Genomic DNA, 13983 nt, shown 5'->3' with positions numbered 1-13983 from the left:
GGCAGAGTGTGTGAGACAGTAAAGACTAGCCGACACTGGTAATTGCAAAGACATCTGTTCTTTATGGCCTGAGTGTATGACTCCCTGTGGTTTGAAGTAGATGGACTCATATGAATCAAAGGATGTCCATCCCTGTGTGAGTGATAAGAAGTGCTAGGCCCCTCTTATCTTCGTGAACTGCCACTACTTGATGTTGCTGCAGACGGCACGAAACACTCAGGAATGTACACCTAATAGAGATAGCAGGATGCGCCGCAATTACTTGTCACAAGGTAGAGACAGACTCATGATCTATGTAGGGAGTGAGACCAGCATGGTTATTGATGATTCCTATGCTCTTGTTAATTAGCTTGCTTATCCGCTTTGTTTTATCTTGCTGGTACAAAACAATATATTATTAGTAACAAGTATGTATTGAGAATGGAGTGTATTGTAACCTCAGTAACAGATGTACTGCATGTCACCACGTGGGTGAAGTTGAATTGTATCGCACTGATTGGTTAAACAAGGAGGTGTAGCATGAATCTTAATGTATAAACAGTAGTACCTGGATCACAAACTTCACTTACTCTGGGGGGCGGGGGGACCCGACAGACTCTGGTGGAGTCAGTGCCGCTGTTCTCAGAGTAAGTCCGCTGGCGACTGCGCAAATAAAGTAATTGATTTAACCTACACATCCGACTCGGTATATTTACTGAACCAGACTGAAGGAAAAAAAGAACTCAGATTAACATTTTGGTGTCAGAAGTGGGATCTCAACAGACGACCGCCGATCATCAGCGAAATCAGAATCAGACTAGTCTTGGACGGAGAGAGAGGAAATGGGCCCCCGACGTGAGTAGTTGATACATGACCACGTCGGTTTTCCTCTGTCCCGTAGTCCGATAAAAGTTTGATCACTCGCTGATGGTCAGGTAAGATCGTCTGGACGAGATCAACGATCAGTCTGGCGGATTAGAAAAGATAAGGGTCAGTCGAAGTAGGTACGACTGAAGGTTAAAGTTTTATGTCAGGTTCAGTTGGATAGTTTAGACTACGGCTGATGGGGACTGAGGGTTAAAGTTTTATGTCAGGTTTAGTCGGATAGTTTAGACTACGGCTGATGGGGACTGAGGTTAAAGTTTTATGTCAGGTTTAGTCGGATAGTTTAGACTACGGCTGATGGGGACTGAGGTTAAAGTTTTATGTCAGGTTTAGTCGGATAGTTTAGACTACGGCTGATGGGGACTGATGGTTAAAGTTTTATGTCAGGTTTAGTCGGATAGTTTAGACTACGGCTGATGGGGACTGAGGTTAAAGTTTTATGTCAGGTTTAGTCGGATAGTTTAGACTACGGCTGATGGGGACTGAGGGTTAAAGTTTTATGTCAGGTTTAGTCGGATAGTTTAGACTAGGGCTGATGGGGACTGAGGTTAAAGTTAAAGTAGGTCGCGACTGAAGGTTATGTGAGGTCGTTTTAGAACGGCTGAGATTAAGGTTTTATTATTTTATTGTGAATAACTGTGTAGATAATTTGTAAGTAAATTTTACCTCTTGGACTGGAGGGGCGAACAACGCAGTTTGTAGTTTGTAATTATAGTTTGTGATAAGTTGTGAATATGGGAAACTGTTTAGATAATACAAGTGATCCATCCTGTCCATTACAAGTACTGTGTGATAAATATCCGGATAAAGGGAAAGACTTCAGACAATTATCGGCAGCCTTGTATAAGAAATTAGGAGATCAATGGCCCTGAGGGGGGACAAAAGATTTGGAAGTGACTAAAAAAAAACCCAAGAAAAAATATGGAAACAAAATAAAGGCAATAGGGCCAAAGAATTAATTGGATTATGGAGACAATATTGTCAGGAGAAAAAAAATAAAATCCTCCTATCAAGTTGGCAAGAAAACGCCCTCAAATTAGTGAAGGGGGAAACCAAAAAGACTCTAAAAATTCTGTTGATCCCAACATTGACTGTGCCTGTTCGTCTCCTTGTGTGTGGTTCGTCCTTTGTTTGTGTTACTGTGTCTATTTGTTTTCTTGTGTCTTGTTTGTTTTCTTTCGTTTTAATGCTGCTTGATTCATAGAAAAGAACTAGGGTTTGAGAAAGTAGAAGGAAGAATGGGCTCGACGGCTTGTCAGGAAGAAGGGTTGCCCCTGGGGACAAGTAAATCATGTCCTCTGGAGAAAGGCGACCCACGCCTGTTTGCCCACTCGAGAAAGACGCAGAAGCGCCACGGTAAAAATGTGTTTTAAAGATAGGTATGTTTTAGAGTAAAAACAAGTTACTGTGTCTTTGATTTGAATGTGAGAATGTTGGAAGCTTCCGCGAATGAATTGAATGTCTGGGATGTACAGCTTGTGTTCTGTACAACTGACTGTCGTTAACTCTTTGTTGTCTGGCCTTAATGATGAGAGAATGAGTCTGTTACTTTTTCTATTTTTACAAGTGTATATTTTGTGGGAACCTTGAGTCATGTTTTGGTTGTGAATTAGTTGAACCTGTGTGTGTTCCTTGACATCGGGACAGGGAATTTTGAAAGAGATTTGGTATTTTGAATTCATAACCCATTACAGAAATCAATTTTCGAAGTTGTTTGGAATTGAATGAGTGTGAAAAGTGATTGTTGAGTGTGTTCATTTCGATTTAGTGTTGTACACCCAGGAATGGGATATAAAATTGAATTATATTTTAAGTTAAAATTTCATTTTTTTTAAAGTTGGTTTTGCAACTGTGAAAAGGCAATGAAAAATTTTCGAAGCGATAAGCTTCAGCCTTGAAGGTCTGAAGATGTTTGGCAGAAATCCAATTTGAAGTTTACCACTCCTGCTTTAATTGGAGTTCCAGTTTAAAATCTGTTCTAGTTTTTTTTTTGGAGTTTAAATTAAAGACATGTTTTACTGACTGTTTTTAGTAGCAAATGTTAGGAATTGGATATTGGTCTAAGGGAGAGAAGGAAAAACAAAGGAGATATAGGAAAGAGTCTGTCTGTTTAAAGTTTGTTTAAGAAGCTGGTGTTAAATATTTTGTGTTAAGAATGTTAAATAACTTTTTCTTTAGTTTTTGGTTTTATTACAGTCATTTGAAAGGCGCCTGAAGAAAGAACAAGAAAATGCCATAATTTACCTATCTTTTAAAATAAGCACGTGCTATTCTGTTCTGTGTGTAGTTAATAAGTAGTATAAGTTAATAAGTCTGAATTGAATTAATACTGTTAAGGTTAATTGACCTGTTTAAGTTGAAGAACTGGAAATTTCATTTGTTGCCACAATGAACTTTCAAGTTTATTATGTCATGTTTTGGAGGAGTCTTCAGTTCCAGAGAGAGGACTCACTCATATAACATTGGCAGTTTTGATTTTAAATATTATTGCAGTGAATTGGAATTTGGAATCATCTTTGTTAAAAATAAATAATCCTTGGATTAGAAACCTCTTATAAAAGATGAAAAAATAAGTTTGGAAACAATTGGAGTTTAATCTAAAATGCTGTCTTTCCTGATGGAGATGGTTTCCTTTGAAGTTGATAATGTTACTAAGGATTTTGTTGTTTGAAAATCCTAAGGATAAAAAAAAACATTTAAAAAGGAGTTTAGTTCTTTTCCATTAAATAAAAGGGTTACGTAAAGCGGCGCAGTGGAGAATGATTTGCTCCGCCCCCTTGGAGACAAGCAAGAAATTAACCCTGCTGCAACTATCTTTATCAATGAGACAAAGTGCTTGAGAAGGAGAGATAGTTGCAAGCACTTCTGTCTTTAACGTACAAAAAGTACAACCAAGTCTGGGCATAAGAAATTGGAATCAATAAACAAAATTAAATTGATATGAGTGGTTATTTAAAGCATTCAAAGGGAAATTTACTGTTATTTGAATTTGGAATAATCTGAAATGTTGAAAATCCAGTTTAATTTGGCAAGTGATTTAAGGAATTAAAATGTCATCTAAGGTTAAAAAAAAACAATATACACTAATGTCTGGAATCAAATGGAAATGTTTGATTTCTGTTTTAAGGAATTATGAATATTAATTGTAAAGGTTCTCCAGGGCTCAAAATGAGAGAGAATTATAATTAATGGGAATTGGCAATCAGATCTGGCTGATGCAAGTGCTAATAAAGGAATTCTGGGGATAAACAAATAGTGAAATAAACAGCTAATTTCCCAGAAGCCTCGAATTTTCCAGTGAATGTCAGGAAAGTGTAGATAAGATTAGCAATTGATAGTTTTCTCTTGGAGATATGAGTTTTTAAGAGAGCTACATTTGAAAGTCTGGCCATAGCCTAGGACATCAGGACCCTGCAGGGGGAGGTAAGCAAAGATCTCAGATAGACACCACCAGGGCCCCCCGCTTTTCCTCACCGCTGATATTTGATCTTTTGATAACATCACCTGAGAGTTCAGAATATGTGGCATGACAGTGGAATACCAGTGCAAGTGTGCAGATGTGATTTGTTATTTGGAAAGTAACGGAAGCATTCGTGGCATTTTCAACTTCAAAGGCGAACAACCCTCAGGATACCAAAAGGATTGAAAAAGATAGATTAAAATGAAGTGTGTTTTTTCGATCAGAGAAGAAAAAGGTTTTGTAAAGTGACGCAGCTGAGACGATTTTGCTCCGCCCCTTGGAAAAAAAACCCCCGCTGCAGCTGCTGTTTTTCCATTTAATCCACCACACAATTTTGCATTGCTGAGAGTAAAATTTATACATATTGGACATTGTTAAATTTTAAATTTCTAAATTGACAGATATAATTGGACAAATTAACCCATTGGGCTCAGAGGCAGAGCCACAATGGATTCTTTGTGGGTTGTTTTTAAGCAGGTGACGACAGGCCATGTGAGAATTGATCCAACAGCAAGAGATCCAGCAGCTTTGAGAATTTAAGACCTTAATTGCAGACATCAAATATCACAGCATCTTTATCAATGAGACAATTTTCAGCATCTGCAGTATTTTGCTTTTATTTTAGTGGACAATTTAATCTACCAGGTGTGTCAGCTTTTGACAGCAAAGGCCCTCAAGGGAATCACCACAATTGCCCCCACATTTTAATTACTAACGAGTAAAGTTACGACCCAACAGCCACAAGTGACTGGTCTCCCTTGCCCGGCCTTGACTACAGGACCAGAAAATGGACTTGCGATAATAAAGCTAATAAAATTGTATCTGATAACATAAAACTTGAGTTGGTACCGGTAATATTGAATATCTCAGATATCCAGCTACCTGGCTGGTGCCCTAAGACCCGAGAGTTGTACAAGGTGTTACTGTAACAATTGCTGAGACAGGAATTTGGTAATGAGGGAATAATAAAGGGAAAGAGACATAAACATAGTTTAGTGAATAACGCAGCCACAGTCCTTAATAAGGGAACTTCAATTGTCAATACTATAGATTTGGAAAATGTGGACCAGAATGTGAGAACACTTAGTCAGCTAGGAAAGGATATTTTGAAAAAGGAACAAAAAGGACAGAGTGGTGTAGCTAAAGTAGGAAAGACTTGATGAATACGGTGACAGGAAGGGTGATGAGACTGCCAAGGTATGACGTAGCAGGTAGTGAGGAAATAGGACCCGCAAGAGAAAGGGTTAAAAGATTTGTGAAGGAGCTGTGCAGACAACTGCACAAGGTGAGGCAGGAGGTTCTATAGAAACATGATAGAGGAACAGACAAAGGTGCCTGTTGTGGGAGACAAAGTAATGGTAAAGGGAAGGGCCGATAGAAATACATGGTCCCAACTGAAAAAATATAATCAAGGGAATAATGGTAGTATTGATAGGCATTTGGATTATTATTAGATGGGTTACTAACTGGGCAAGGATTGTGGGGAACGAAACCCAAGCACAACGGGACCATATAGATAATTTCGAAAGAGTAGAGATGATAAGAATATAAATTAACTCCTGGATTCCCCAGGACATGTTCGGTCCCCACAGGTTGACATGTATCCCTCATCGGGGGATACTCACAACATGGACAAGTACTAACACCTGGTGACCACCAGGGCAGTGTGTTTAAATTACAGATATAACCACTAGTGGCGAATGGGAAAGAACCGGACTGCAGTGGCTGTGGGGCCTGCAGAACAAAGACTGTGGATGCACAACGGATTAATGAAAGGAATATTAATATGGACTATATGAACTACGGGGCATTGCACAACATGTTGGATGGGAAGTGTGTACGGTGTTCCACAGATGACCGTGCTAACTGTGTGACCAGACAGAAAGGGGAAGGGGTAACTGAGAGCTGTGTCTTTGGAATTATTTGTGCCCCTCCCATTGGGCAACAGATGATAAGGAAAGTTGAAAGGAACATGGATGTGTGTGGGTACATCGAGCCCAGGGAAAGCGTTGTATGATAATGTTAAATATGAGATTGTGCCTGTCCTGGTCAATATCTCAGGGATGCAAATGCCGGGATATTGTACGGAACAGGCAAGAAATATGTATAGTGTATTAAGTAAGAATGTAATGCAGCAGGCTGCCAATGCCATGGGTGCCGTCAGATTTCGACGTCAGAATCAACTTTATAGGACAAGGAGAGGGATAGTTAATGACTTTGCGACCGGATTCAATACCGGTGCCTCCATAGTAAAATACAGTTAATACTGGCCATAATATGGGGCATACTAGCTTGCCGTTCATACAGGCGATATGTGCAGCGAAGGAGGATGAAAACCAGAGCAAAGGCAAGGGAGACAATTTGTCTATCTAGAAATATTATTTTAGTAACCAGTAACACATAATATTAGTGAACAGTGACATTTCAAATAATGAGAGTGTTTGTAGTACATGCAGTTCGTGAATGTTAGAACAAATTCGAGAAAATTCGAGGCAAATTGATGCAAGACAGGTGCCAGTTTGGATCAATGACACCCAGTTGGAATACTTAACTAGTGACACAAATGATAAAATTACCAGGGGCCAAATCAGAAAATTTAAAGTATGGAAAGATCAGGAATGTGTAAATACAGGATCTATGAGTGTTGGAGTAGTGTTGGGAATACCTGTAATTCTGAGAGATAAGTTAGGGATGCAATTATACAAAGTAGAAAATACAGGAGTGATAAGGGGAAAAGATTACATAAAATACAATGATATTTTACCCTATGTTATGGAAATTGGAAAAGAGGTAATTGGAACAATATTGTCCATTGTCTGAGTGTAGTCTGGAAAACCAGGTGGTCATATGTCCTCATCCTAAATATAAAACGGCAGAATCAAAATGTGGGTTTAATGCCACTGTAAATTACACCATGGAGACTAGGAAAGCATTGTCAGAGCTAACCCATGTGGCCTATATGGGAAAGGGGAGATATCGCTTAACCACCACAGTGAAGGAGTACCAGTATGGACATAAACGGACCTGTCCGGTGAGCAACAGTACATTTTGGTTCAACCCACAAATACCAACCCGAGTAGCGAAGATGGCGTTGGTACAGATACATAAGCAAAAGACAGAAACAATAACTGTGACAGAAAGTTTTAAGGAGGATTTGACTATTCAGCCATTGCCCACACGCTTGGGTAAAGAGAGACAGCATCTAGAAGTCATTGCTGTAGTGTAATACAATTTGGAACAACAGTCGAAGATGCAACAAGATGAGATTGACAAGATAAATGATTCTACCTGGCAGGAGGACTTATGGAACAGGGGGTCAGACGTGCAGATACACCCCCGGTTTAGAATTATCTCCCATGTCCTGATAGTGGTTTTTGGTATCATGGTGTTAGATGTGACCTACTTAATTTGGCAACTTTAGAAATTAATTAGGCGATATAAGAGGATGTATGAACACAGGTTGGACAGCTACCCGAAAAAGCAATTAGTGTTCGAACTTGCTCTGTAAAAGGAGGGACAATTAGTTATGCCACACAAGGGTAAATGTATAACCTATTCATATATTGTTAAAATGAATTAGTGAATGATCAGTATACTCGAAGAATGAAATTGCGACTGTATTATGTTCGCACAATTGATGATGTAACAGTGATGTTTAAATTGTGCTTTCTTCAATATTACACTGCTTATGCTTTTGCTTTGCAAATGAAATTGTAATTGTACAAGTGTACCACCTTTTATTTTGTAAGCAGATAGTTGAAGCCCCTGCAAAACTTATGCCTTTACAGAGTTCCCGCAGGCCCCTCTTATGGCACAAGCAGGCAACGTATTGAGTGCGACCCCTCTGGGTGTTGAAGGCTGTTTCTAGACAAATAGAGACCATTAAAGGCACCTAGGTGGGATCAAGAGAATGATTTTTACACATGTTTTGAAGAATCAAAGGGGGGAACTGTGAGAACAGAATTTAGATTTTAGAATTTTTAAGAACAGAATTACATGGGAACATTTAAGATGGAACAATTAATCAATCATGTATTGCTAACAAGCTAGCTTCAGTGCTGCAGGGAGGGACAGCTTATCAGAAATGACTTCATAACTTCAGGGCTGCAGAGCCTTGCAGCTGGTACCGAGAGAGAGAGACATTGTACTTCAACAGCACTCTTCTTATCACCCGGATATGACAATCCTAAGGAACAGTTCGGAATAACATAATGACCAGGCCAACCCACGCCCTTGTTAGAGGGTGGCTCAGCCTACCCTTCTGATTCAGCAGTTGCTGAGTTTTTTCTTTATTTGCTTTTATATTTTACTGTTTAAATGTTATTTGAGTAAATAGATCCATATAATCCTAGTGACGATATATAATCATATACAAGTTGATCGGTAGAGAGAAGGTTATCATAGAATGATAAAAGGGGGGAATGTGGAAGTGAGCAGAAAGGTATGGCACTATGCTTAATGGGAAATATAGCCAAGTTAGGAATAGTAGCTTTGCTGAGCTTTGATTTTAAGTGGCAGAAACCACAATGAAATAGTTAAAAGTAAAGGCAGAGTGTGTGAGACAGTAAAGACTAGCCGACACTGGTAATTGCAAAGACATCTGTTCTTTATGCCCTGAGTGTATGACTCCCTGTGGTTTGAAGTAGATGGACTCATATGAATCAAAGGATGTCCATCCCTGTGTGAGTGATAAGAAGTGCTAGGCCCCTCTTATCTTCGTGAACTGCCACTACTTGATGTTGCTGCAGACGGCACAAAACACTCAGGAATGTACACCTAATAGAGATAGCAGGATGCGCCGCAATTACTTGTCACAAGGTAGAGACAGACTCATGATCTATGTAGGGAGTGAGACCAGCATGGTTATTGATGATTCCTATGCTCTTGTTAATTAGCTTGCTTATCCGCTTTGTTTTATCTTGCTGGTACAAAACAATATATTATTAGTAACAAGTATGTATTGAGAATGGAGTGTATTGTAACCTCAGTAACAGATGTACTGCATGTCACCACGTGGGTGAAGTTGAATTGTATCGCACTGATTGGTTAAACAAGGAGGTGTAGCATGAATCTTAATGTATAAACAGTAGTACCTGGATCACAAACTTCACTTACTCTGGGCGGGGGGGGACCCGACAGACTCTGGTGGAGTCAGTGTCGCTGTTCAGAGTAAGTCCGCTGGCGACTGCGCAAATAAAGTAATTGATTTAACCTACACATCCGACTCGGTATATTTACTGAACCAGACTGAAGGAAAAAAAGAACTCAGATTAACACCTTGACTACACTTCCTCACACCCTGCCTCCTGTAAGGACTGCATTCCATTCTCCCAGTTTCTCCATCTCCGATGGATCTGCTCTGATGATGTTACCTTCCACGACAGCGCTTCTGATATGTCTTCCTTTTTCCTCAACCGAGGATTTCCCGCACTGTGGTTGACAGGGCCTTCAACCATGTCTGGTCCATTTCCCGCACCTCTACCCTCACCCCTTCTTCTCCCTCCCAGAACCACAACAGGGTTTCCCTTGTCCTCACTTTCCACCCCACCAGCCTCCACATCTGAAGGATTATCCTCCATCATTTCCGCCACCTCCAGCATGATGCCACTGTCAAACTCATCTTCCTCTCCCCTCTCCTGTCAGCATTCCGAAGAGATCGTTCCCTCCGCAACACCCTGGTGCACTCCTCCATTACCCTCGACACCTCGTCCCGGTCCCACGGTGCCTTCCCATGCAATCGCAGGAGGTGTAATACCTGCCCTTTTACCTCCCCTCTCCTCATTATCCAAGGCCCCAAACACTCTTTTCAGGTGAAGCAGCGATTTCATTGTACTTCTTTCAATTTAGTATACTGTATTCACTGCTCACAATTTGGTCTCCCCTACACTGGGGAGACCTAACGCAGATTGGGTGACTGCTTTGCTGAACACCTCCGCTCAGTCCGAAAGCATGACCCCGAGCTTCCGGGTGCTTGCCATTTCAACACGCCCCCTTGCTTTCATGCCAACATTTCTGCCTTTGGCCTGCTCCAGTGTTCCAGTGAACATCAACACAAGCTCAAGGAGCAGCACCTGATCTTTCAATTAGGCACTCTCCAGCCTTGCGGACTGAACATTGAGTTCAATAACTTCAGAGCATGTCTGGCCATTTTTTAATATTTTTTTTAACCATTTTATTTTTCATGCAGTCAGAGCTGGTCATTGTTCCACTATTAACACTCACTCTGGACTAAAGCTTTGTCTTTCACCACAAGCATTAACAAGCAGCGTTACTGATGCTGCAACCTTCCACAACAGCGCCTCTGATATGTCTTCCTTCCTTCTCAACCAAGGATTCCACCCCACGACCCTCCCCCACAACAACAATGTGGTTGAGAGGGCCCTTGACGGTGTCTGACCCATTTCCCGCACTTCTGTCCTCACGCCTTCCCCTCCCTCCCAGAACCATGACAGGGTTCCCCTTGTCCTCACGCAGGATGATATAGATGGGCAGAGCAGTGGCAAATGGAATTTAATCCTGAGAAGTGTGAGGTGATGCATTTTGAGAGGACTAACAAGGCAAGGGAATATACAATGGATGGTAGGATCCTAGGAAGTACAGAGGGTCAGAGGGACCTTGGTGTACTTGTCCATAGATCACTGAAGGCAGCAGAAAAAGTAGATAAGGTGGTTAGGAAGGCATATGGGATACTTGCCTTTGTTAGCCGATGCATAAAATACAACAGCAGGGAAGTTATGATGGAGCTGTATAAAATGCTAGTGAGGCCACTACTGCAGTTCTGGTCACCACACTATAGGAAGGATGTGATTGCATTGGAGAGGGTGCAGTGGAGATTCACAAGGATGTTGCCTGGGCTGGAGCATTTCAGCTATGGAGAGAGACTGGATAGGCTCGGGTTGTTTTCCTTAGAGCAGAAAAGGCTGAGGGGGGACCTGATTGAGGTATAAAAAATTATGTGGGGCACAGATAGGGTAGATAGGAAGAAACTTTTTCCCTTAGCGGAGGTGTCAGTGACCAGAGGGCATAGATTTAAGTTAAGGAGCAGGAGGTTTGAGGGGATTTGAGGGAAAAAAAATTCACCCAGAGGGTGGCTGGAATCTGAAACACACTGCCTGAAGAGGTGTTTGAGGCAGGAACCCTCAAAACATTTAAGAAGTATTTAGATGAGCACTTGAAATGCCATAGCATACAAGGCTACGGGCCAAGTGCTGGAAAATGGGATTAGAAAAGATAGGTGCTTGATGGCCGGCACTGACACGATGGGCCGAAGGGCCTGTTTCTGTGCTATATAACTCTGTACCATGCTTTGCCTTTGTCCCAGAACAGCTTTGTTATTTAATCTCTCCTGCCCTATTAAACACCTTCCCCTTTGTTCTCTTCCCCACTCCCTCCCCTTCACTTCACTTGCTTAAAACCTAAATCTTTTCTAACCTTTGCCAGTTCTGATGAAGGGTCATTTACCTGAAACGTTAACTCTGCTTCTCTCTCCACAGATGCTGCCAGACCTGCTGAGTATTTCGAGAATATTTTGTTTTGTTATCTGGTTGACATTACCTACCTCAGTCTTGTCAAACTCAATTTCCATGGTGGGTCTGATTCGATATCCTGGCACTGGGTGAGAGCCACATTCAGCAGAAGTTATTAAAATAGAAATAGATGCAGATAAACTATATCGGTATTTACTGACATTTAGATTTTATTCACTGATCCTGCTGCTCCCGATACCTGGCACCTCTCAGCTTGAACCATCACATCAACACTTGGACCAAATGACTGGGCTGAGGCCTGTCTTGGATAAAACACAAGGACCATTTGTCATCACAGAATCATAGAAATTTACATCACTTATGGAGGCCATTCAACCCATCGCATCAGTGCTAGTGAAAAAGAGTTTTTCGATCTCATCCCACTTTCCAGTCATGCCTCATAGCCCTGTAGGTCACAGCCTCAAGTGCATATCCAAGTGTTTTTTTAAATGTGTTGAGGGTTTCTGCCTCTATCACCCTTTCAGGCAGTGAGTTCCAGACCACCACCACCCTCTGGGTGAAAACATTCCTCAACTCCCCTCTAATCCTTCCACCCCCGCCCCCCCCCCCCCCCTCCCCCAACCCCATTTATTAAAAATAACCACTTTCAAAACAACCCCAGCAGATCCAATCTTTCCTCATAGCTATAATTCTACAGTCCTGGCAACATCATTTGAATCTATCTGTTCTGCTCTAGTGCGATCGCATACTTCCTGTAATGAAGTGACCAGAACTGTACCCAGTACTCTAGCTGTGATCTAACTAGTGTTTTATACAGTTCCAGCATAACCACTGTGTCATCTTCCATTGACTTCAATGTAATGGAAAGTAACAGTTAGAACCTGTCAGTATTTGAAAGATATTTCCAAATGATCTGAGGATTTCTTACAGTCGCGATCTTTCTCTATTCTATCCACTCGAGGTGTTAGATAACAGACATTCCCCTGTGAATATCGAGCTGGAGTACTGGTCTGTGATGTGTTTCCTTGTTCATCTTGTTGGCTCTAAATATTGAATCTTGTGGTTCCAGTCATCAGATAATCAAGCTCACAGCAACAGATTATCTTTTACTGACTTTATTAACAGCAGTGCAATAATGCAGACAGAGTATAGTTACCCAATCCAGAGAACAGAGATAATACAGTATATTGCGAGCTCTCTTCTCCCCAGGTCTGATCTAACAAGCTGCAGCTACACTGGTGATATTTATATTTAACTTGTTCACTACATTCATGATCTGCCCCTGATCAAACCATAATCACAAGGATATCTGTGTATTGTTCTGACTGTGAGCACAAGTCTGTGTCACTATCACACACACATACTGTTTCCTTGTTTCACATCTCCATACGAAGACCATCTCTTTACACATCCCCTTTCTACACAATTGCAGCAGACATGAGCAAGGATGTGAGGCTCATTAATCTATACCCATATTTCAGAACAGCAAAGAGTACACTGGGACAAAGATTCAGTTATTTTGCATGACGGGTAAAATGAAACGCAGTACAGCAGCACACTGGCAGCTTAACAGAGTCTCATCAGCCTGCAGGGCCTGTGAAATATATTTCCTGAGTGGATTTAAATTTAAACCAGGTTTGCAGGCATGATGCTCTATTCACACATTGAAGGTGAGAGAGATGCTGTGAGACACACGTTAAGTCCAGTAGCTGAAAGTGAGTAACAGACTGGGTTTTGTCTTTAATGATCCCGGGTGTGTTCCCTGGATCCCAAGGCTAGGAGAGGCACTCTGGAAGGTATGGGGAGCTGGGACTTGTCCATGAGAATAACCAAAGTTATGAGAACTGAAATAATCCAGAGTTAGAAAGGAGAAAAGGCCGGAAAATGGAGCAGTCACTAACAGGACATCATTAGCCTCCTCGTATCCTGGAGTAATATAGAACACAACACACTTTGTGATTCCACCAAAACTGATTTATTTGACATAGTCAGAATATTAAACTCCAGCCCAGTTCTAGGGCTTATTAACAGCAGCAGAAACAAAGGATGTGATTAATAGTAGAATCCAAACCCTGCAGTCAAATGTGAACTCACTGGTGCATCAGCAAACGAGATGATCGAGCAAATCCTTTCCCACACACGGAGCAGGTGAATGGTCTCTCCCCAGTGTGA

General features: G+C 41.3%; 1 protein-coding gene across 1 annotated transcript in view; it reads left to right on the top strand.

Annotated features, from left to right (window-relative positions):
- LOC137348537 (zinc finger protein 850-like) overlaps positions 1–13983 on the top strand; it is a 109007-nt gene that overhangs the window by 10826 nt on the left and 84198 nt on the right. Inside the window, exons 2-7 of the mRNA XM_068013841.1 lie at positions 915–979; positions 2069–2220; positions 5063–5175; positions 9922–10045; positions 11818–11939; positions 12881–13020. Of these exons, the coding sequence (XP_067869942.1) occupies positions 915–979; positions 2069–2220; positions 5063–5175; positions 9922–10045; positions 11818–11939; positions 12881–13020 (716 nt within the window). The remainder of the gene's footprint in view (positions 1–914; positions 980–2068; positions 2221–5062; positions 5176–9921; positions 10046–11817; positions 11940–12880; positions 13021–13983) is intronic.

Source organism: Heterodontus francisci, chromosome 34 (assembly GCF_036365525.1).
Source record: "Heterodontus francisci isolate sHetFra1 chromosome 34, sHetFra1.hap1, whole genome shotgun sequence".
Classification (NCBI taxonomy): Eukaryota; Metazoa; Chordata; class Chondrichthyes; order Heterodontiformes; family Heterodontidae; genus Heterodontus; species Heterodontus francisci.
Note: the sequence above shows the minus strand (reverse complement) of the source record. Positions and strands in the feature narration are given on the sequence as shown.